General features: G+C 32.4%; 1 protein-coding gene across 1 annotated transcript in view; it reads left to right on the top strand.

Annotated features, from left to right (window-relative positions):
* The window catches only part of LOC149575913 (uncharacterized), a 60223-nt gene extending 57426 nt beyond the window's left edge, over positions 1–2797 (top strand). Inside the window, exons 3-5 of the mRNA XM_089815959.1 lie at positions 1902–1979; positions 2110–2214; positions 2338–2797. Coding sequence (XP_089672085.1) covers positions 1902–1979; positions 2110–2214; positions 2338–2454 — 300 coding nt within the window. The 3' untranslated portion in view covers positions 2455–2797. The remainder of the gene's footprint in view (positions 1–1901; positions 1980–2109; positions 2215–2337) is intronic.
* Positions 2798–21702: the final 18905 nt, after the last annotated feature.

Here is a 21702-nt window from a genome sequence, read left to right as displayed (position 1 = left end):
ACACTGTGTGTTGTTTATTTGAATAGCAATCATCCTACCTACCTAAGAAGGAGTGGTAATGATTATAGCTTCGTTCCAATGATTCCAATCGATGAAATAAAATGTTCGAATGGCCTATCAGCCTTAAACATTTGATATCTATCCTTCACTATTATTATCATGAAGCATTACTATTATTGATAATAAATTATTAAGTGGATAGGTCTCATATATAGATATATTTTACACACACACACACACACACACACACACATATATTTATATATTATCCATATATAAAAATTATTATCATGCATTATAATCATGATAATACATTGAGCACATATCATTTGTCATATATATAACTAATGTGAGCTAAGATATTAACAAGAGACATGTTGTCTCCTCGTTATATCATATACATATTCATTCAAAGACATATCATATACATATTCATTCAAAGACGCAACTTGGAACACACAGAAATCAGTAAGTGTTATTATAAGTTATTGCAGAGACGTATCATACCATCTCCACTGTAAAGCATTACATTATGCATCTAAGAAACAGAAACTAAAGTTTTAAATTTTGTAAATCTAAATTCTCTGACACTTAAAGATGACGAGATTTGTAATTATAAATTCTTGTAATAGTCCATATTGCATGAAAGATATTTTTGTTGACTTGAAATAATTTTCATTGTATGATTTTCATGAAATTGAAAGGTGGTTGGAGGACAGATTCATATGCAGATTCCGTCTTCCAAACTCCATTGGATAGATATTTTCTGTCAATTTTTGCCTAATGGATAGTAAACTATGAAACCAATTCCGGTAGATACTTTGTGTGCCCATATATATGTATATAAATCTTGTGTCTCTTTGCAATTCCGATATATACTTTGTGTGCCCATATATATGTATATAAATCTTGTGTTTCTTGCGGATCCTTCTAGGCTGTGCCTGTTAATTCTTGAACTCCCTTATTTTTAAAACTGAAAAGTGAAAAGGGTATTATTGACTAATTATTTTTATGAGAATGATAATGATCAAATATTTAGTTTCATAATTATTTTACTGTACATAAGTGTTCCTGACTTTTTTGTTTGACTTTCAATGGTCAATTTGAATGTTCATTGTCATAGATGTTATTTTTAGTTAAATTTCAGCTCTTTAGATTGTTTAATGATGTTTACATTTTTATATATAAACGAAAAGCCGTAAAACATGTTTTTAGTGATATTCTTTTTTTTATACATGTGTGTGCATGTGTATATGTAGTATGTACACACAAAAAAATATTTTGCTGTCCCAGAAATGTGAACCTATGCCTTCCTTAAAATGTGAATTTATTTTTGAATTTCAGAATTTCAGCTCTTCAGAATATTGGTCGCAAGTCACAAAAATATGGGTTTTATAGTATTCTTTTGTGAGTTTTTAATATTCAGGCTCCCTTGGGCAAACAGCATAGTTGTGTCCCGTATTCTTCACCCTTAAATGTTGGATACATAGATATAGAGATATTACCACATATCCAAGCTAGCAGGACACACTTAACATAGATTTGCTACGATCTCTTCCTTTGAGTACAAATTATGCATGAAAGTCGTATAAGTTTTCAGTTTTAGTGACAACGCTACTTTTGTTTGCGATATTTTTTTTTTCTTATTGTAATGTACTGTAGGAAGTTTCTTTTCGTGAGTGATATCTTGCATGGTAATTCATATGAGCCTTGCAATATTTGGAAACTGCGTTGACAGAGCTTCAGAAGCATATTATTATGTATTTTTGGATAGCACCACACCACAAGTACTAGTGATACATTAGATTGTTAGAACCCAAAATGTAATGATGATCGTCAAATTGTTTCTGCTGCAATGAGACTTTGTTGAATGTTTATGTTTCTTGTACACATTCTTTCAGCCAGAAAAGACGGAGGAGGAGGAATTCAATACTGGCCCTCTTTCTGTACTTATGATGAGTGTGAAAAACAACACACAGGTAGGACGTGTGTTTATTGTGGAAATTTTTACAAGACTTTACTCGAAAGTTTTTTTTTCGTTGAAAGTTTCATAACAGTTTTGGTTTACATCTGCAAACTTGAATAAATTGTCTCCTTTTTGTACCACAGGTTCTGATAAACTGTAGAAACAACAAGAAACTCCTTGGACGAGTTAGAGCCTTTGACAGGCATTGCAACATGGTTCTGGAGAATGTTAAAGAAATGTGGACGGAGGTTGGTAAATATGCTTCGTCTTCTTGAACTTGTATACATTGTATTGATGCATGTGTTGACAAAGAAGCCCATTGCTCCTTGCATTTAAAAACACTTATTTTAATTCAATGAATATGCGTACAGGTGCCAAAGACAGGGAAAGGGAAGAAGAAGGCGCAGCCTGTGAACAAGGATAGATTCATTAGCAAAATGTTCCTTCGCGGAGATTCTGTGATTATTGTTCTCAGAAATCCAAAGTGATTGACGGCTTTGCTTTTCAGTTATTTGACTGCAATTAAGTGTGTAGATATGTAAGCAGGGTTCGCAGCGGAAGAGTAATTTTTATGTTTAGAAGTATTAAACTACTTGGAAACATTTTGGTTGAAAACGTAATATTGAGGCAGTCTTCAATCTTTTAGTTCACATCATGATATTGCAGTTGATAGGACTCTTGAGAGCACATATTGTTTGTCAGCTAATATTTGTAAGGAGATACAAGAGGTAGTAAACATGTACACGAGTTATATTTTTGATTGGGTGATGAATATAACCATGATGGTTTTGAGGGTTCCATCGTAAACAGATCATAAGTTGGTTTGATAAATTTATGGATTCAACTGTGCAATCTTTTATCAAGGGTCACAATTCATGACGCTCTTTGAAGACTTGAATAGGTGAAGGCCTTACTAGATATGTGGAAACATGCCGACCACTTATGAGTTTAATTAATTTGAAACGACTTTTTTTTTGCAGCAGTCCAATCGGAATACAATCTGTGAAACCTGTTATGTATTTTTTAACGTTTTTTTAGGACCAGGAAAGTTTAGGTTGACCTTTCTGGTAGAGAATGGATTTCCAACAAATATTGATGTAGAAAAGTGAATATCAATCACTAGGCTGTCATTGGGATGGTAGAGTTATAATTCAAAACTTTAGTTTGAACTCAATTTTGTAAGATCAGCAGCGAACAAATTGCAGTAGAAAGAAATCCTCAAAGCTAAGTCCTGATAGAGAGAGACCGAAGGCAAGACGTGTTCGTTTAATAGATCACGTAGAAAAGAGCATCTGATCTGATTAAAACGTGCAAGCACCAACAGGTAAACATTAAATGCAGTTATTTTACCATGTTAGCCTGTGACTGGACGAAGATATTCTGGGTAAGTTATGCTTCATTATAGGAAGAAGTAACTGAGAATTTTGTGAATGAACGTAATTTAAAAATATGATTTTATGGCCATTGCGAGCCCTAACAATCTTTTCATCGGGATACGGATCTTCCGTTGTAGAAAATGTTTGGAAGGTTTTACACTATAAACCTTTTGTAGTAAAAGGTTGGGGAGCATTATCACGTGACTCAGAAATTCAAAGGAGCGGATTTTACAAATTGTTTTTAGAGAAATTCAAGAAATATGCGTGCAGTAGGAGACTATGCACTAAATTGGTATTTATAAATTATGAAATAGAAACAAAAGAACTGAGTAAAGAGGCGTGCTTTTTAGTGATTATGAAGTTGTTATTAGCGGATTTATTTATAAATTTTGTACAAATTATGTGCAACGGTTATAATTAGATTAATTTCCAAATGCGAATTTGAGAGGTTAATGCAGCTCTCCACACACCTTAGGTGAGCTTCAAGAAATAATAGATATGCTAGTATAAAAGAATGTTTCCTTCTGATGCTTGGTCATTAGTTGAAGTGCAATTTAGTATTTCATTTATTTTTTTAGGCCAAATAGTCAAGATGTGTGTACTATGGACTAAAAGTCATAGGATTGAAGTTGTAAGAGGGAGGGTTGTAAACTTCATTTGATGAATATTGTAAACCTCATTTTATGGACATTGAACTTAAATGGAAAACAATTCCTATATGAAATGCTTGTCATGATTGAGCATCATTGATTACAATAAGCCTCCCATGCTTAGCTTATGTAATGAAATGCTAGCAAAAGTGCAAAGAGTAATGCAACAAGAAAATTGCAAATAATAGCTCAACAATTGAAATAATTTCAAATTTAGCGACCTCTTAAGAATTCCTAGTGCTTCATTTCTATGAGAATCAGTTAGATGTAATGAGTGCTGAATACTCCATTCATTGTTATGAGTGATAGGTGCTTGTGAACCGTACTCATGAAACACAAATCAATGGCTTTATCTTACTACCATGGACTTTTAATGGCTTCTTTTCAAATTGAGGACAAGGCTCAAGTATTGGAAGAAGTATTCACCTTCTCTTAGAGCTTGGTCTTAGATTCTTTTATATAAAGGTCTTGCTTCTCACTTTAGGGAATGCTTTTTACATGTCATTTGCTTGTAGATTGTCGAACATTTCATTATGGTAGTGCTAACTGGTGAAAAATAGCCCTTCATAAACATTTGTATGGGTAATATTGATTAATGTTGCAAGGATGAGGATTTAAATGGTCTTATTGATGCATTGCTTACAAAGTTTATTTTATCGAGTAAGCATATGCTGCTAGTGGCTTGTCCTTGACAAGAAATTGTTATACCATTAACCTCTCTGTCCATTGTTGATAGCTATCGTGGTTTACTAACTTCTAACTTTTGAGTCTATTTTTTCGAGCAAGCATGATAATGTGTTTTTGGTTGCTTTGTCCCAGTCCTTGATAGTTTTCCATTCGTCTCCTTTCTCTTCTTGAGAGAATTATATGTCGCAGATGATTGTGCACATAGGAAGAAGGGTTTTCCAAAATATTTTGACGCCTTTAAATCTTTTGTATGAGGTTTTTGTTGTGATTGAAAGGTGGCAAAATTAGTTTAATTTCCTTAGCTTTAGTTTGGCCTGCACTTGTTTATACAAATTTTGAGTGCCCTTCAAAACACATTTGTGTTATATTGTTGGTTAGCTTTATTTTTGTCTATGTTCTATCTTTAAAAAGCTTTTTATACGAGGGTTTAGATCCTAGCTAAAATTTGATTGTGTTGGGTTTCAAGTCCCATTCAGACCAATTTTTATCTAATAAAAAACATGTGGCTTAGGAATCTAGTTCTATATACAAACTTTCATTGTATATAATATATTTCTAATGTGTCATAATAACATTTATTAAAGGGGTTTTTAATGTTCAACTTTTGGAGTGATTGTAAATCACTTGATTTAGCTAAAAGAAAACTATTAATAAATTTGTCTAATAAGATTTTCCAATATTTAAGTTCTAAATATCAATATAAATTGGTTGCACCCATCTTTTTTCATTTTATACTTTTTGTTGTTTTGTAGACTTTGATTAAGCATAAATAAACCAAGGGTCATGTATATGAAGATTTGGAGAATGAATAATTACTTTGATTTGTTGGTAATTTGGCTAAGGTAAGATGATATGAGTTATCATTTATGACAACATTATGTTAGAGTAAGGCCGTTGAAAGATAGAGTTAAATAGTTGATAACCAAGAAAACTGTCTAATTACTAAGCAAGATTACAATGCATAGTTAGATACATTGATTCAACGAGCTTCACAGGGATCAGATATAAGGCTGCAAATTGGAAGGATGACAATTTAGACAATGTAGAAGACATGTTTAAAGCCGGTTAACTTAGATTGTGTTTTGCATAGGTTTTTGTTGGATACTCTAATGACAAGTGTAACGTCACATAAATAGGGCACTTGGCAAAGTATTGGCAAATTGGTCAAGGAATTGATTTGACTTGTCAAATCAAGAACTTGACAAGGTAGGGACAACATTCTAGATGTTAACACTCAACTAGCAGAATGAGATATTAGGTTTTGGGTAAAATGTGACCAAGTACAAGGTCACTGATCAAAAAACTTAGTATAAAGGAATGAATTTTTGTTTAGCCTTGCAAAAAAACCTTGAAGCAACTCTTGAGGAATTGGATAAGGCTAATGTGTAAGATAATAGATTGAAGACCAAGCTTAGAGATGCACAAGATTTCATTCAAAAGCTGAAAGATCATATTGAGAATTCAAGATTGAAGACAAGTGAGAAAGAAAATGAGATTAAGAGGGATGAAGTTGTAACACTTAAGATGCGTCTGATGCTAGATGAGCGAAAAGTAGAGACAAATCTAAGAAGTGAAAATGTAGATCTAAGATCACAACTTACCAAGGTAACACCTAAACTTGAGAAATATAATTGCATAGTAAGAGGAGAACCCGTACCAACCAAGCAACATCTTAAGTTGTATACAAGCACAAATAAGCTTGATGAGCAGATCATGGCTCCAAAACTTGTAGGAGATATGATAAGGATTTGTTACATTGGAGGGGAATCATCAAAGGAATCAGAAATCACAGAAGAGCATGGAAATGAGCAAGAACCTAATAAATCTTCAGATTAGGGAAATGAAGTAGTTAATCAATTTGAGCAACCTAGAGATCAAAGAAGATAATTCAATGGCAGATGTTTTGCATGCAACAAATTTGGACACATGAAGAAAGATAGCAAAGGTAATCTTAATGCTAGATCTTTTACTAATTATTGTTACAATTGCTCTCTTTACAGACATAAATCTAGTGAATGGAAGAAACCTAATCTAAGATCAAATATGAGGATGAATGAAAGGATTGGCATGGAAGCTAGTAGAGTTGTGGGAATGAACACCATTATCAATAATGGAGTTATGTGTTGTAAATGGAACAACTTTGGACATATTGCTAGAGATTGCAGACTATAGATCAATCAGTTTGCACTGAGGTATGGGAATGGAGTTGTATCATATCATATTTGCAACAATTTAGGACACACAACAAGATTTTGTAGATTTAATGGATTCAACAACATGAGGACACTTAAATAGATGAAGAAAGACTTAGATGTAAATAGTTTTTATGCAACTATCTGCATTTGCATTTTCTAAAGTAGTTGAGCAATCAGGAAAGAAGATTGAGCAACACAGGATGTTACTTCGAAAATCTTTGGATAGACCACAAAAGACTCTTCCCTTACCTATTCAACTACAAAACATTGATATGGGAGACAAATTGGAAAAAAACCATTGAAGAATTCGATAACCACTTTACATCACTTGCATAATCAATGAAACTAAAAGTTCAAACAAAACATGAGGCAAATTTATATCATGTGGCATGCAATATTATCAATAATAACATTCAAGTTATTGATACATGTATAAATGGTATTAGGAAATGCATAGTTGAAGGAAAGAAAATATATACAACATGTACAAGGGCACACTTATTTACATAAGATGTTGGTGAATCTATAAGGAAGAATGAAGCCAAACTAATTTAGATAATTGAAGAAGTGGAACAATATGAATTGAATATCATTGAGGTAGAAATGAGAGTGAGCAACATATTTGACACTCTAGATGTACTGAAGAGAGATAGAAACTAATCAATGAAACTAAAAGTTCAAATAGATCACGAGGAAAAGTTATTTCATGGCGTACATGCAATAATATGAAGAATGATATTCAAGTTATTGATACGTGTATAAAGGATATTGGGAACTGCGTGGTTGAAGGAAAGAAAATCTATACAAATGTACGAGGGCACACTTATTTGCTAAAGATGTTAGTGAATCTATAAGGAAGAATAAAGCCAAACTAATTTAGATAGTTGAAGAAGTGGAACAATCTGAATTGAATATCAAGGTAGACAAGAGAGTGAGCAACATACATACTTCGGAAAAAAAATGAATACATACTTGGATGCAAATAAGTCTTATGAAATCTTTGTACCTATGGACCTAATGGAGCAAAAGTAGCTGCATATGGCATATGTGCAGTAATACATGTTGGAGAACCTTTGAAGACCACATTGGATGTGGAGTTTGCAACTCTAAAGAGAAACTTTGTAGATTGTACGAATCTCTTATCAAGAAGCATAGTTTGAGAATTAAATTTTGACATGTACAAAACAAGTTTAACTCACTTCTATTATTGATGTCAAAGGGGGGAGAAAAAGTTAGTGAAAAATAATGTTTTGAGAAAGAAGATTATTCAAACTACAAGATAAGTATAGAGTAGTAGTTGTATTCTAAGGGAGAGCACATATGCATACAGAGTATAGTCAAAGGGGGAGTACAATATTTGCATTTATAGATGGTATATATGATGATCCACAAATTTTGTATTGCCAGTTTTGCACATTTTTAAGGTTTTGACCATTTGAAGATGTTATAATTAGCCTATTTTTTACAACTTTGCCATCAATGCCAAAGGGAGAGATGTTAGAGTGGGGTTTCCGTTGCACCAAAAGACTGATCTATCAATGCCCGATACAACCACTCAACTTATAGTACATAGGAGGCGGTTAAGCCCTTGTCACAAATCCCAAGAGAAACGCTAAACAAATTTCTAACAATTTTCCCCTCAGCATTACTTGAGGGTATGAGGATTCAAACTTGTGACCAAGCTCTAATACCACTTGTTGGAGCGAGGTTGGCATTGCATCAAAAGACCGATCTGTCAATGCTCAATACAACCACTCAACTTATAGTATATAGGAGGCGACCAAGCCCTTGTCACGAATCCCGATGGAAGCACTGAACAAATTTCTAACAAGAAATTGTTGACAATTTAGCTGAGGTAAGTTGATAGGAGTTGTCATTAATGGAAACATTATGTAAGGACAAGGCTGCTGAAAGAGAAATTAGTTAAGTTAGATATTTGATAATCAAGAAAATTGTCTTAGTACCCAACAAGATTTTGGTGAGCTTCATAGGGATCATATACAAGGATCTAAATTGGAAGGATGATAGTTTATATAGTGTAGAAGACATGTTTAAGGAAGCTATACTTAATATTGTATCTTGCATATGTTTTGGTTGGATACTCTAATGATAGGTTTAACATCACATAAATATGGCACTTGATAGAGTATTGGAAAATTGGTCAAGGAATTGTTTTGACTTGTCTAATCAAGAACTTGACAAGGCAGGGATAACATCTTAGATCTTAATCCTCAACCAACATAATGAGATATTATATTTTGGATAACGTGTGACTAAGTACAAGGTCAAAAAATCAAATAAATCAACATAACAAAAGAAATTTTTGTTTAGCGAAGTTTCCAATTGTATTTTATTGATATGATTGCTATATGCAACCTTTATTTATGTTGGTTAGATGCAAATTTGCTGGTTAGAGAAGAACTGGAGTTTGTATGTATGATTATATGCAAGGAACTACAAAGGACTGATCAAATATTGAAGGTATCATCAGTAATCAAGGTTTTGGTATTTCTTTGGATTACTTGTAAAATTGTATATGATTGTAAAGAGTAGTGAATTCAACCACTTTTGTACTTATAACTCCTAACAGGGTTAAGGATTCTAACAAGGCTTAGTCCTCTAACAAGGACATAAACACTGTACATATTTAATAGATTCCTAACAGGGTCAGTACGTTTTACAAGGTACTTTTGATTAGTGGATCATTTTGTGGGTACCATCCCCATTGGGGTTTCCCCTTGGCCAAGGTTTCTCGGTTTCCCTAGTCAACAAAATATGGTATTATGAGTTTCTTTGTGGTATGCTTGTTATTGCTCTTAAGCTTAATCATTTATGCAAGTTTAAGGTTTATAATTGATATCCATAGTTGGGCAAAAAGTTGTGGAATATTGATTCATTCGTCCACCCCTTTATATTCCCTACTTCTAACATGATTCCCATGGTGCTTAAATATGATCCACAAACATTTTTGTAGCTATTGTATATTTTTATCTAGTTAGCATATCAAAGGCATAATTTTTCATATAATGATACATTAACTTGATTTTCATATCATCACTAAGTTTATAGTGATGTACCCTTGTCCTATGCATTTAATTTAATACTATTTATAAAAAATATCAACCTATCTTTAGTGAACGTAATATTAATTTATTTTTTAAGTAAATCTAAACTGATTTCTCTAGAGCACACACCATTCCAAGGAAAATAATATAGTACAATAGAAATTAGCATCTCAAATCAAAATGATAGAGGCATAAATAGTATTACAATAAGAGATAAGATTATAGTCCAATGAACAAAAGTGCTAGAAATAATTAGATACCTATTCAAACATAGAACAAATTCAAGTAGCTATCAAATGGACAATATGTTTATAGATTAAAGTTTTTGGGACAAGTTAAGTAAAATCTAGACTAATAGCATTGAAAACATAATTTATTGTCACACTTACTCATTACGTAATTACAATTTATTCTATTGATGCAAATATCATTTTGGAGAAAAATTATGTTATTTCAAATTTGTTTTCACGCTCATAAGAATCTTCCAGATGCTACATTTATGCTTAGAAATTTGCTTCTCTATCAACATTATATATGTATGACAATCTACTTAATTCTTTCCTCTTGAATTTTGCAAATTAGTTTCTATTGATTATATATTTGGTCAAGCTCTTTCAATATCATGTTGACTACCACTTTCAATGCCCTTCTAATAACCTATGATACCTAAGAGATATTCTAGCTGACAATATAGTTCTAGAAAAGTAATTCACTTTTTTTTTTTTTGGCAATTGACTTGCCAAATCATTTGCAACCTCTCCTAACTCACATATCTAGATGATACTTCAATAAAGCTTTAGTTACACTAGTAGTTCAACTCTTGACTCCACACTTATATCTAAATTAGACAATTCTTAATTCCACTACGGTATGCTATGTTCTTTCTTCTCCACATTTTGAATGTTCCATATAAGCTATGCATACTTTACTAAAAATTAGTACAATAAAAATAAATATTATAATGATAAATTATATAATCATACATTTTAAACACAAGACAAAACCATTGAATTATCAATATGATCACATAATTTAAATAAATAAAAATTTCTTTATTCAAAATGCATGTAACACACTAATGACATAGCTCTATAGAACTTATAATCACTTTATACACTTTAAAAAAAATACAATACTCATTATATACTATATACATCAAAGATATACAAAAGGCAAGGCATTTCACATTATAGAAATATTTGTAATAAAACAATGAGGCATTAAACTAAAATGAAAGAGAGGGATAGAATTGTAATAGTAATAATACTACCAGTTGCATGCTTTTGTGCTTGCAACAATACGCTGATAGGTGCTCGATAATATTTATTTTTAAAAAAATATAATTTTATGTGAACAAATTAGATTATTAATAATTTTTAATTTAAATAATATAATACTTACTAAAATATTTTAAATAGATTAATAAATATTATTTATTTAAATTCCATTTATCAAATATGAAAAAAAAAACCATTTAAAAAACCTCATCAAAAAATTCTATTATAATAGGAGAAATACACATAAATAATATGAAAAAATAACGTCTTCAACAAATATTCTATTGACTAAATAAATTATAGAAACTAAAAAATAATATTTAAAGAAAAAACTAAACTAATATTCAAAATAAACTTAAATAATTTTAAAACTAAAACCTAAAACAATTTTAAAAATCAAAATAATAGAGATCACAATAATTTAAATAACATAACATTTACTTGAATCTTTTAAATAGATTAATAAATATTATTTATTTAAATTCAATTTATCAAATATGAAAAAAAAATCATTTAAAAAAACTTCGTAAAAAATTCTATTATGAAAAATTAAAAGAGAAAATAAGAATAAATGATAAAATAGCATCTCTAACAAATATTCTATTCACTAAATAAATTATCGAAACTAAAAAATAATATTTAAAGAAAAAACTAAACTAATATTAAAAATAAATTAAAATAATTTAAAAACTAAAATCTAAATCAATTTTAAAAATCAAAAGTTAAATAAATAGAGATCACAACATGAGCTAATGTAGATCACAAGTAATTTAAAAAAAAAAAAAACAAAAAAAGAAAAACAATAGATAAAAGTGGATATAACAACTAATAAATATCAAATCAAGAGTTAAAAGGGGAGTGAGATAAAAAATGATTGGTAAACAATTAATGGAAGTGATTTATAATTTTCCGGCCAAACTGACAACTTTTCCAACCTACTGACAACTTTCCCAACCAACTAACAACTTTTTCGTCAAAAATTCAATTTTTGAAAACAAAGATCCCACAAATAACCTATTAGCTAAATTAGTTTCATTAAAAAAAACTAAAGATGGTGAGTGAGTTCATTCAATTTTTAAATGCATTAATAGTGACACAATTATATAAATTATAAGAGACGTTCTTGGCAGTTAAGGCATAAGTCGCTGATTCTTTGAGAACAGACAATGGCTATTTCAAAGACTTGGCACTGGCTGGTTTTGAAGCAGGCTCTACACTTTATTACATCATATGATGCTCCTTATCTATTTCATCAACGTTGAATTGAAAGGTCCATTATATTCATTTACCACGAGTTAAGTAAAAAGGCTGGCTTGTTCCCTACCTCTACACTTCAGTTTTGCAAACATCTCAAAATGAATTATATATTTTTTCTTTTATCATATGTAGGATTTAAAAATAAGAATTTTAAAAAATGATAGACATCTTTGACGGATTGATAAAGAGGATGTATCTTTGTCTTTGCAAGATGTTTTAGGAGACTTTGGATTGTCATTTCTATTGACGTGGTCTAAAATGTCTAATTAGATGGTAGCAACTTTCAATATCAACACTTGTGCATAGTTCAAGACATCTTATTTCATTCATCTTTCTTTTGTGAATGGAAAGAAATTGTGTATCTCATCTTGCTTTTGTTTTTTCAAAAGGGGAGGAACTATGGTAGTCAATTTTAGACCATCTTCACTATTCAATGTCAAACACCTATCATCATTGTGGGATACCCTACGTAGGTGGGTGGAGGTTTATGTAGATATCTTCTTCTTTCTTATTGATTTTTCTTTGCATGGGACTTCATGCATCTCATTTGTCATCGAGAGCATCTTTCTTTCATCTCTCTTACAGAGAGGAGATTTGTCCTATTAAGTTTTTCAATTTTTATTTTTCATTTGTGAGAGATTGCATTGCATTTGTAAATGGATACATATCATTGTTTGGTAGCTGAAATCCATCTTTACATTAATATTTATTTGTGTACATTCTCCCTAAGTTGCATTTAAAGAGGATGTTGAAGTGAAATGTGTGTTTCCTAACTAGTTCATCGCCTAAGTCCTTGCCATAAAGGTTACTTAATTTTACTTAAGGTACATGTAGTACATAGGAATCTTTATAGAAGTTCTAATTGTCTTGATGAGATCTTATTCATATATTTTACTTCTTGTTTCTTAGGTCATTTAATATTTAGTTAGCTCTTTCAAGTCATAATATTGAGGCACATATCATAATCTTATGGAATCATACATTCAAATTAGCCTATATAACCAAGGAGTTCTCTTTGTAATTTATGATTTCTATCCTTTAATATATTGTTATTATTCTCTTAGTGTTGACTTTTCTTATGCTTTAATGAAGTACCTAGATCTTGGGTGGCTATAATCTGCAACCAACATTGATTGGTATTCATGCAAGAATTTTTGGTGGCTTTTTAAGATTTTATTACTTTTTTTGAATTTCTTTGAAAATTATTTTTGCAATTACTTAAAAATATTATTTTCAATTTCAAAGGCTACTTGGAAATTCATCTAATCTTAGTTAAATAAGTTCCACAAAAAACTCGACTTTTTATGAGTTTTTTTTAAAGTTACCAAAAGTGGAAAAAAACTCATTTTGTGAAAACTACTAAAAATGTAATTTTCATATGTTTTAGTTAAATTATTATTTCCTCTCATTGTAGCAACATAGGAGTTGGAAGAAAAATAAAGAAGTATTTGGAATTCTAAAATTTATGTCTCTTTTCTTTTCTCTTATGTTTCAGTTAATATTCAAGTAAGAATTTTGGTTGCAACATATGGTCTTATAGCGAGAAAATGGTTGAGAGAGGAAGAGGAAGAGGCAATAGACAACATAGATACATGACAATACTCCAAAGGCAAGCTGAAAATCTCATAGAATTGCTTTCAAATCAAGGGCTAAGACAAAGAGAAGATAATTTAGATGACAAAGTAAGCCATGAGAGAAGAGTTGAACAACATACATAGGCCAAAGAAGAGAAGGAGAGAATGAGCAAACTATCTTTGGAGGAAAGGTTTCTCATAGCATTAGAAGGAATAAATGATGACATCAAAGTTTGAGTACCTGATTATGTAGGTAGTCTCAGACTAGAGGAGGTGATAGATTGTCTAAGAAACATGGGGAAGTTAATTGAGTGGAAGCAAATGATAGACCTAAGAAGAAAGTAATATTTACCTGTACACAATTGGAAGGCCACACAATGATCTAGTTAGATTACTTGCATGAGGAAAGAGCCTAAAAGGGAAAGGAGAAAATAAGAACCTCAAAAAAGATGGAGAATAAACCAACAGAGAAATTTCTACCTTTAGATTATGCACAAACCCTCTTTTGCAATTTTCAAAATCTAAAGAAAAATCTATCTTCTATAGATAACTATACAAATGAAGTTTACAAATTACCCATTCATGTGGATCCTCATGAAACTTGTGAACAAGTGGCTGCAAGGTATTTTCATTGGCTGATTTTTTCTATCCAAGATGAGTTGATCATGCATCGAGTCACTAGTATGGAAGAGGCAAACCAACTTTCCTTAAAGGTGGAAGAAAAGAAAAGTTACCCGTATTTGCACAGAAAAATAAAAGTATGAAGGGTTATGTCATCTCCATTGCATGATGGTTCATGTCATAATTAGGGAGATTTATCCTAAGGAATAAAGAGATAAGAAGAAAATAGCTAGATTCCATCAAATAAACCAAGAGGAAGGGGGTTTCAACAAGGTCGAGGTTATGGAAGTCGTAGAGGATGAGAAGCTCAAAGATGTGGCTCAAGCCAAGAATGGATAAGAATAAGAAGTATCATTAGATGCAGGAGAAAATATCACGATGAAGAGGATAATGGCAATTCTAGAAAAGGAGGAGGCAAAGAAGGAGGTATAGGGAAAAGTTCTTGATGATTCATGGCTTTGAACCAACATATTCCACACAAGATGTACCTTTAGGAGGAAAGGAATCTCAAGCAATCATTGCTACAAGAGGTAGTTGTGAAAACATGGTCTCTATACAAATGGTAGAAAAAACTAAATTTGTAGTGTGAAAATCATCCTCACCCTACCATATTGCATGGTTAAAAAAATGTATTGAAGTCATAATAGGTAAGAGGTGTCCTATAAAAATTATCATTGGAAAGATCTATAAGGATGAGGTGTGGTGTAATGACCCTTCTCAAAATATGACCTTAAATCACTTCCAATTCCCTACTGAATGCTTTGAAAAAATATTATTTATATTGTGAATAACTTATATTTCATTGTTAATATTCTTTGATACCTCTTAATTCTCTTAATATTTTTTTTTCAATTCTTAAATTCCCCAAATTCTGATTTGAATGTCCTCTATATCATATATTATAAGACGATATACTACTATTCCTTATCTGTACCTTATAATTCCCTCTCTTATCTTCTGGATTTATTCCCCTTAATTCTTAATATTTTTTTACTTCCTTATATTTTCCCTTTAGTTTCAGTCCTTTTATGCCTTTTGAAATGCTTCTCTTTGCTCCTTTTTAGATGTTCTATATTTATCATTGTCTTAATAAGAATCTCCCACGATTTGGTTATGAAATTAAAGTTAACTCACTTCCCTTTATGTTATACCTTCTCTTTTTTAATTCCCTTATTCTCTTTCCTTCATTATGCACATTATTTTTGTTTTAATTGCTTTAGTTCTATTTGCTTAGTTTCTATGCATGTATCTTACTTATTGATTTTTTCTCACCCCTCTTCTTGACATGTTTCCTACACATAAATAGTGGGCCAATTGAATAGACACCCTTATCTTGTGTGGGTACTTGACCAAAAGGTGGCATTTGTCCAACAAGGTCTTTAATTATATTTGAATGTAAGTAGGATATTTGTAGTAGGATATTATATATGGATAATAAAAAATTATTATAATCTAATAAACATGTAATAATGTTATTTAAATATATTAGTTATGAATATTGATTTAGATTATAGAGTGTTATGATATGGGTGCCTTGCAATAGTTCCATAGCAACATCACAACGATTATCTATCTATTTATTATCGATATTTTCTTTCTTTTAGTTAAGTATATACATGTAATCTTGATGGTATGTATAATTATCTCATATATGTATGAGATAATAGTACTTGATATTACTTAGTTATATTAAAAATATATGGCATTATAAATTTACTTAATCTTTTCTTTCTTTATCGTTCATAATCTTTGGGTCCTCTTTTTAGAGGGGTCATGATATGTGGTGTGACGTCATTTCAATAGAGGCATGCCACATTTTTCTAGGAAGACCTTGGTAGTATGATAGGAACATTATTCATGATGAGGGAAAAACACATACAACTTTTGGAAGGATGAATATAAAGTGGTTTTGTTGGCTCTTAGTGATGATGGAAAGGGTGAGAGTATGTTGTCTAAAATTGGACTTGGCAAAGAACTAAAGTTAATAGAATATTTTTATGTGTTAGTAAAGATAAAGGCTTGTCAATACCACTGAAGGAAGATGATATATTGCAAGAGTTTTTCTAATGCCATTGTAGCATAATTACCAAGTGTCTTACACCAAAAAGACATATCCAATGTCACGCAAAACACCTCCACTAGTCACAAGAAGAAGTAGGGAAAAAGATATGAAAAATTCATACGAGGTACACAACTCAATTTGCGGGATAAAAAAAATTGGTCCAGTTTTTCTTCTTCAAGAAAATAAACAACAATGCTTATGAAAAAATGCCAAGAAAAAAGACAAGATTGTACAGGTTTTAGATAAGAAGACTGTTAATACTCACCAAGGTGAATACAACAAATATTTTCTATAGTGGGAAGTGTAATACCCCAAAATTGGCTCATTGTCATGAACACCAATTTCAGTCTATTTTGATCAATTCTAAAGACCTATTCTAATAGGCAATTCTTATCCTAATTTTCACTATTTGACCTAAGTGTCAAATGCAGAAAACCCTAAATCTACATTAATCAAACTACCTATTTAATTCCTAAGTATTGACAAGAATTAGTCACATTAAACCTATCTGATTAATATTTGATTTAATTTGAAGTGTTTATACTTTAACTAAATTAAATTATATCCTAAGGCTAATGTACTAAGGAATTAAAAATATTTAATTTAAAAATTATGCCCACTTTAATTAATTGAATGAAATTATTCAATCAAATGAAAAAGGTAGTTATGAGGTCATATCTCACTTTATTAAATTAAATAATATCTTCAAAATCTTCTTTTCAGTTCTAAAATGAAAACTCTGAGTGAGCTACCTCTCGAAATTAGAATCAATCCAATTAACTTGCTCTCACACTTATGAAAAGTTCAATTAATTACTCATCACACTTAGATTTGAAACAATCAACTTCACTTGCACAAGGAAGTTTCCATTTTAACTAAATCTTCTATCTAATCTTAACTATTCATCAAGATTGATCTTGACCGTTGATCTATTCCTAGATTCTATTTAAGGGGCTCTCAATCCCTCATTACAGAGGTTGGATTTTGATGCTATTGAATTGTTGTCGAACTGAATACTCATTGTTATAGCTTTATATGTGCTTTTGCTTAATATCTTAATATCATCTAGCCTAATAATGCATACATCTAGCTTAGTTTCTTTTATTGTTTAATAGAATAAGTTGCACATCATATAGATTACTTGCACAATCATACTTTGCATAAATCCTTCATTCTAAAAAGGTCTGGTTGCCTGCATCTCATTCTGAGAGCACAATAGGCAAAATCCTTCTAGTTAGAAGGCAACAAGTTGCATTGTCGGACCTCTTGGATGAACTCTTCCATGTTCATTCTAGGATGAATCCACATACAATCACCATGTTGAAGTGTAGGTGAAAGATCCGAGGCCTCATTTTCACGTATACATTTCTGGCGCCCAACGTGGAGCTCAAAAAAATAAATTTTCTGGCCTCATCTGTCTTATTTTCTATCATTTTCATCCTTCTGTCGTATTTGTCCTTACAATTTTCTAGATTTTCACGTGATAAATTTCATTTTCGTGCAAAGATTTGAGGGTTTCGTACATCTCTGTAAGCTTTCTCACGTGAAAAAGTGCCCTATTGCGCAAGTTCTTACGTGACACATCATTTTCTCGTGCGAGACAATGAAAGACTTCGTGCAGACTTGAACACGATTTCATGCAAAATCTTGAAACAACACAGTTAAGATTCAATTTTTCAAAATGTTGTTTATCATCTTATACTGACGTCTTTTCTATGAAGCATTATTATTTTAGTTTTTCTGGTTTTTTGCAGCCTAACAGTTGTTTGCAGGATGTTTAACGAAAACTCCTTGATACAAACTTTCCTAAAACATGAATTGACTGTGTGTTTGCAGGATGCTGTCAAAGATACGATTGTCGAAGACCAATCTTAAAACCCACTAAAATAATGTGTTTGTTTCTTGCTTTCTAAACATAGTCTAATTAGGGCTTGTGAACTTCATAGGGTGCAAGATAGAATAATAGGGGATTATGCTCTTCACCACTTTGAGGTCATGACCAAGGGTGAATTAGAAACCTAGAAGCTTTTGAAAGATGACATCCGAGGGAGGCAAGCAACTTAGTGGTTCTCTAGTGCTAATCCTTTTCTATGATGAGATGATGGTTTCCTTTCAAGGGGATCAAATTTTTTAGAAAGGATGAATCTAGATTGATTAAGCTAAGTCAGTAATTAATGTGTTTTGCATGTTTGGGTGAGAAACTAAGGTAGAGGAGTATGCTCTTTCCCCTTGAGGGAAATCAAAAACTTTGACCCTTATGTTCGAACCACTAGTCTGAGTCAATCCTTTAGAGGACCTTCTAGAGTGATCTAACCTTCGGGAATGACCCAAGTGAGCACACTCCTTTAGCTAGAGATTCCAACTCACTATAATTAAGAAGCTTTGTCAAGCAAAAGACTCCAAATTTGTATTAATTTCTTTCCCTTGATTCTTGAATATCGCATATCAAGGGGAAGCTCTGTCTGTTGCACTGGCCGGCGCCAACCCCAGTCTTGCTAAGCAAGTGTGTGCACTCTTAGATGCTGGTGTGGACTGCTGGTCTCAAATTTGCTTGTGGAGCCACTAGGGATTAATACAAACATAAGCCAAGTAAAAACCTTTTAGTTAGAAGCTACTCGGTTCACCTCTGAAAGGAGGCATAATCTTTGTGCAAGGAGGGGGAAGAATCTCTCCTATAGAACTCACCATAGGCATGCTATTGGGAATTGGAAGGTGGTATACATGCTTGACCCTTGCCACAAGGGTGTTCACTTAGTGTATATGTTATTGAGCCCTTTGAATACACCAAAAACACGGGCACCCTCTAGGGGGTGACACGACTGTATGAGGTGCACGCATGCATATAAGTTGTGGGACAAAGGTTTTTCCTTCTCTACCAATTTCTATTTCTAGGGATAAAGAGTGCTTGTTATTGAGTCTTAAACATGTTCAAACCTACCTAAACAAACTGAAAGTTTAGACTCCCATGTCCCTTTGAGTTGCTTTGCCCTCAGTTGGATTGTATTCGACTACTTCTTGCTTCCCATGTTTTGTTAAAAACACTTTGTCTTACTTGAAATCCAATGCTATCTCAAATTTGAAAATCAATCCTATAATCTATCTATTATCTATCAAATGAACCAACAATTTGTCCGAAACAATTTGAAATCGTCAAAATCTCTTTGAAATCCAAGTCTGCTGTCTGTCTGGTCTCAAAATTTTGCACACAGTTTTGTAAGATTTCACGCGAGCCCCATTGGTCTTGTCATTTCTTTGCATAGTTCTATCTAGGTTCTTGTGTGAACAGTTGCATATCTCTATGCGAGATCTTGCATTTTGTCTGCCAAAACCCATCACTTCTTCGCGTGGCCTGGAGCACATTCTCGCGCGAGTTTAAATTGCTGATCTGAGTCTTCGTGCTTGCCTGTGAACTTTCTCGCGCACTTCTGAGAGGATCTTCATGCGAGACCTTGAGTTAAAATTGTCAAATCACCTTGTTTGAACAATCTTCTCCTTGCATCTAGTCTGTTTCCTACATCAGGTTACCTCTTCTTTTTCTGTAAACAGTCCTAAACAGTGGCATTTCACTTGACTAATGACTTGTGGTCTATACTTTAACTATTCTTGTCTCTCATTATCTTGTTTCTATCATCACGATAATCATAATCCTTGGCTATTCTAGCCTTCACTCAGACTACTCGTACCTTAGTAGACAACACTCTTCCCTTTGTTTTTTGAGACTACATTTTAGTGTTATCCTTGTCTTACTTTTTGCTTCTTGTCCTTGTCTATGACTGTCACAACAAGAAGTGGAAATGTGTTTTCTCCTCTTAGACTTAGGTGAGGTCATGCTAGGGGTCATAATCATGGCAGAGGTCACCTTCCATTTTATACACCGTTTGCACCTAGTTCATCTAGTGAGGAATCTTCATGATCTCCCTCGCCTGTCAGATCACCTCAAGTCTAGTGAACATTCTCCATAAACTTACAAAAAACTAGGAACCCTTTGTACCAAGAGGATCCTGAGACTACCAAAGGTCTCGTATCTCTGAACAAAACATCTGACTTCCTTTTTAAAGGACCTTTCCAATCACAACATACTGAAACTGAACACATTCCTACAATGGCTGATCATGAACCTGAACATGGTAGTCACAACAAATACCAAGATCCACCTAGGAATGACAGAGAGAAAGATCATGAAACTGATGAGGAACATGAAGAGGTGTAAATACTTCCTGAACACATAGCAAAGTGCCAGAAAGACAAAAAAATTCAAAATGTCATGGAAATCCTACTCAACGAAGAGAAAGAAAAGTACTTTCTCAAACTTACCGAAGAGGGAGCTAAGCTGTCCTCTCATTTCAATGTGGAAACCATCATCATGCCTAAAGAGGAAATTGGGACTTCCAAACTCCAAAAACAACTAAAAATCATGCAAGACCAATTGGCTCAGATGATGCATGAGAAAGACAAACCTGCAAAAACATACACCTTAGACGCTCTTTGTCCATCTCCATTTGACAAGAGCATAAACATGCCTCCTTTCCCAAGAGGAGTAGAACTACCTAAGTATGAAAAATACTTTGGAACCACAATCCCCAAGATCACTTGCGGGAATTTGGTGCCTTTTCTATGGAATTTATGCATAACCAAACATATCTCATTCATTTATTCCCCAGAAGTCTAGGTTGGAAAGGTTGGGAACCCTTCCACAAAATTCAAGATTTATGTAACCTTAAGCAAGATTCAAGATTCAATATTGGTAACCCTGTCAATATTCAAGATTTATGTAACCTTAAGCAGAAGGTTGGGAACCCTTCCTTACATTCCTTCAGAGGTGGAGGCAACTTTACACTAAGTATTCACACAAGATTCAAAAAATGAAAAAGCTTGACATCTTCACTGATAATCTCCTACTCGATTTTGGGTATAGAGTCCAAATTCAAGGTCTGTGTACCTTTGAAGACATGATCACATAGGCCATCCACAT

This window comes from Cupressus sempervirens, chromosome 1, assembly GCF_028749045.1.
Source record: "Cupressus sempervirens isolate cs-2001-9-10 chromosome 1, ASM2874904v1, whole genome shotgun sequence".
In the NCBI taxonomy this organism is placed as follows: domain Eukaryota; kingdom Viridiplantae; phylum Streptophyta; class Pinopsida; order Cupressales; family Cupressaceae; genus Cupressus; species Cupressus sempervirens.
The sequence above is the reverse complement of the archived record's forward strand: the minus strand, read 5'-3'. Positions and strand labels throughout refer to the sequence as shown.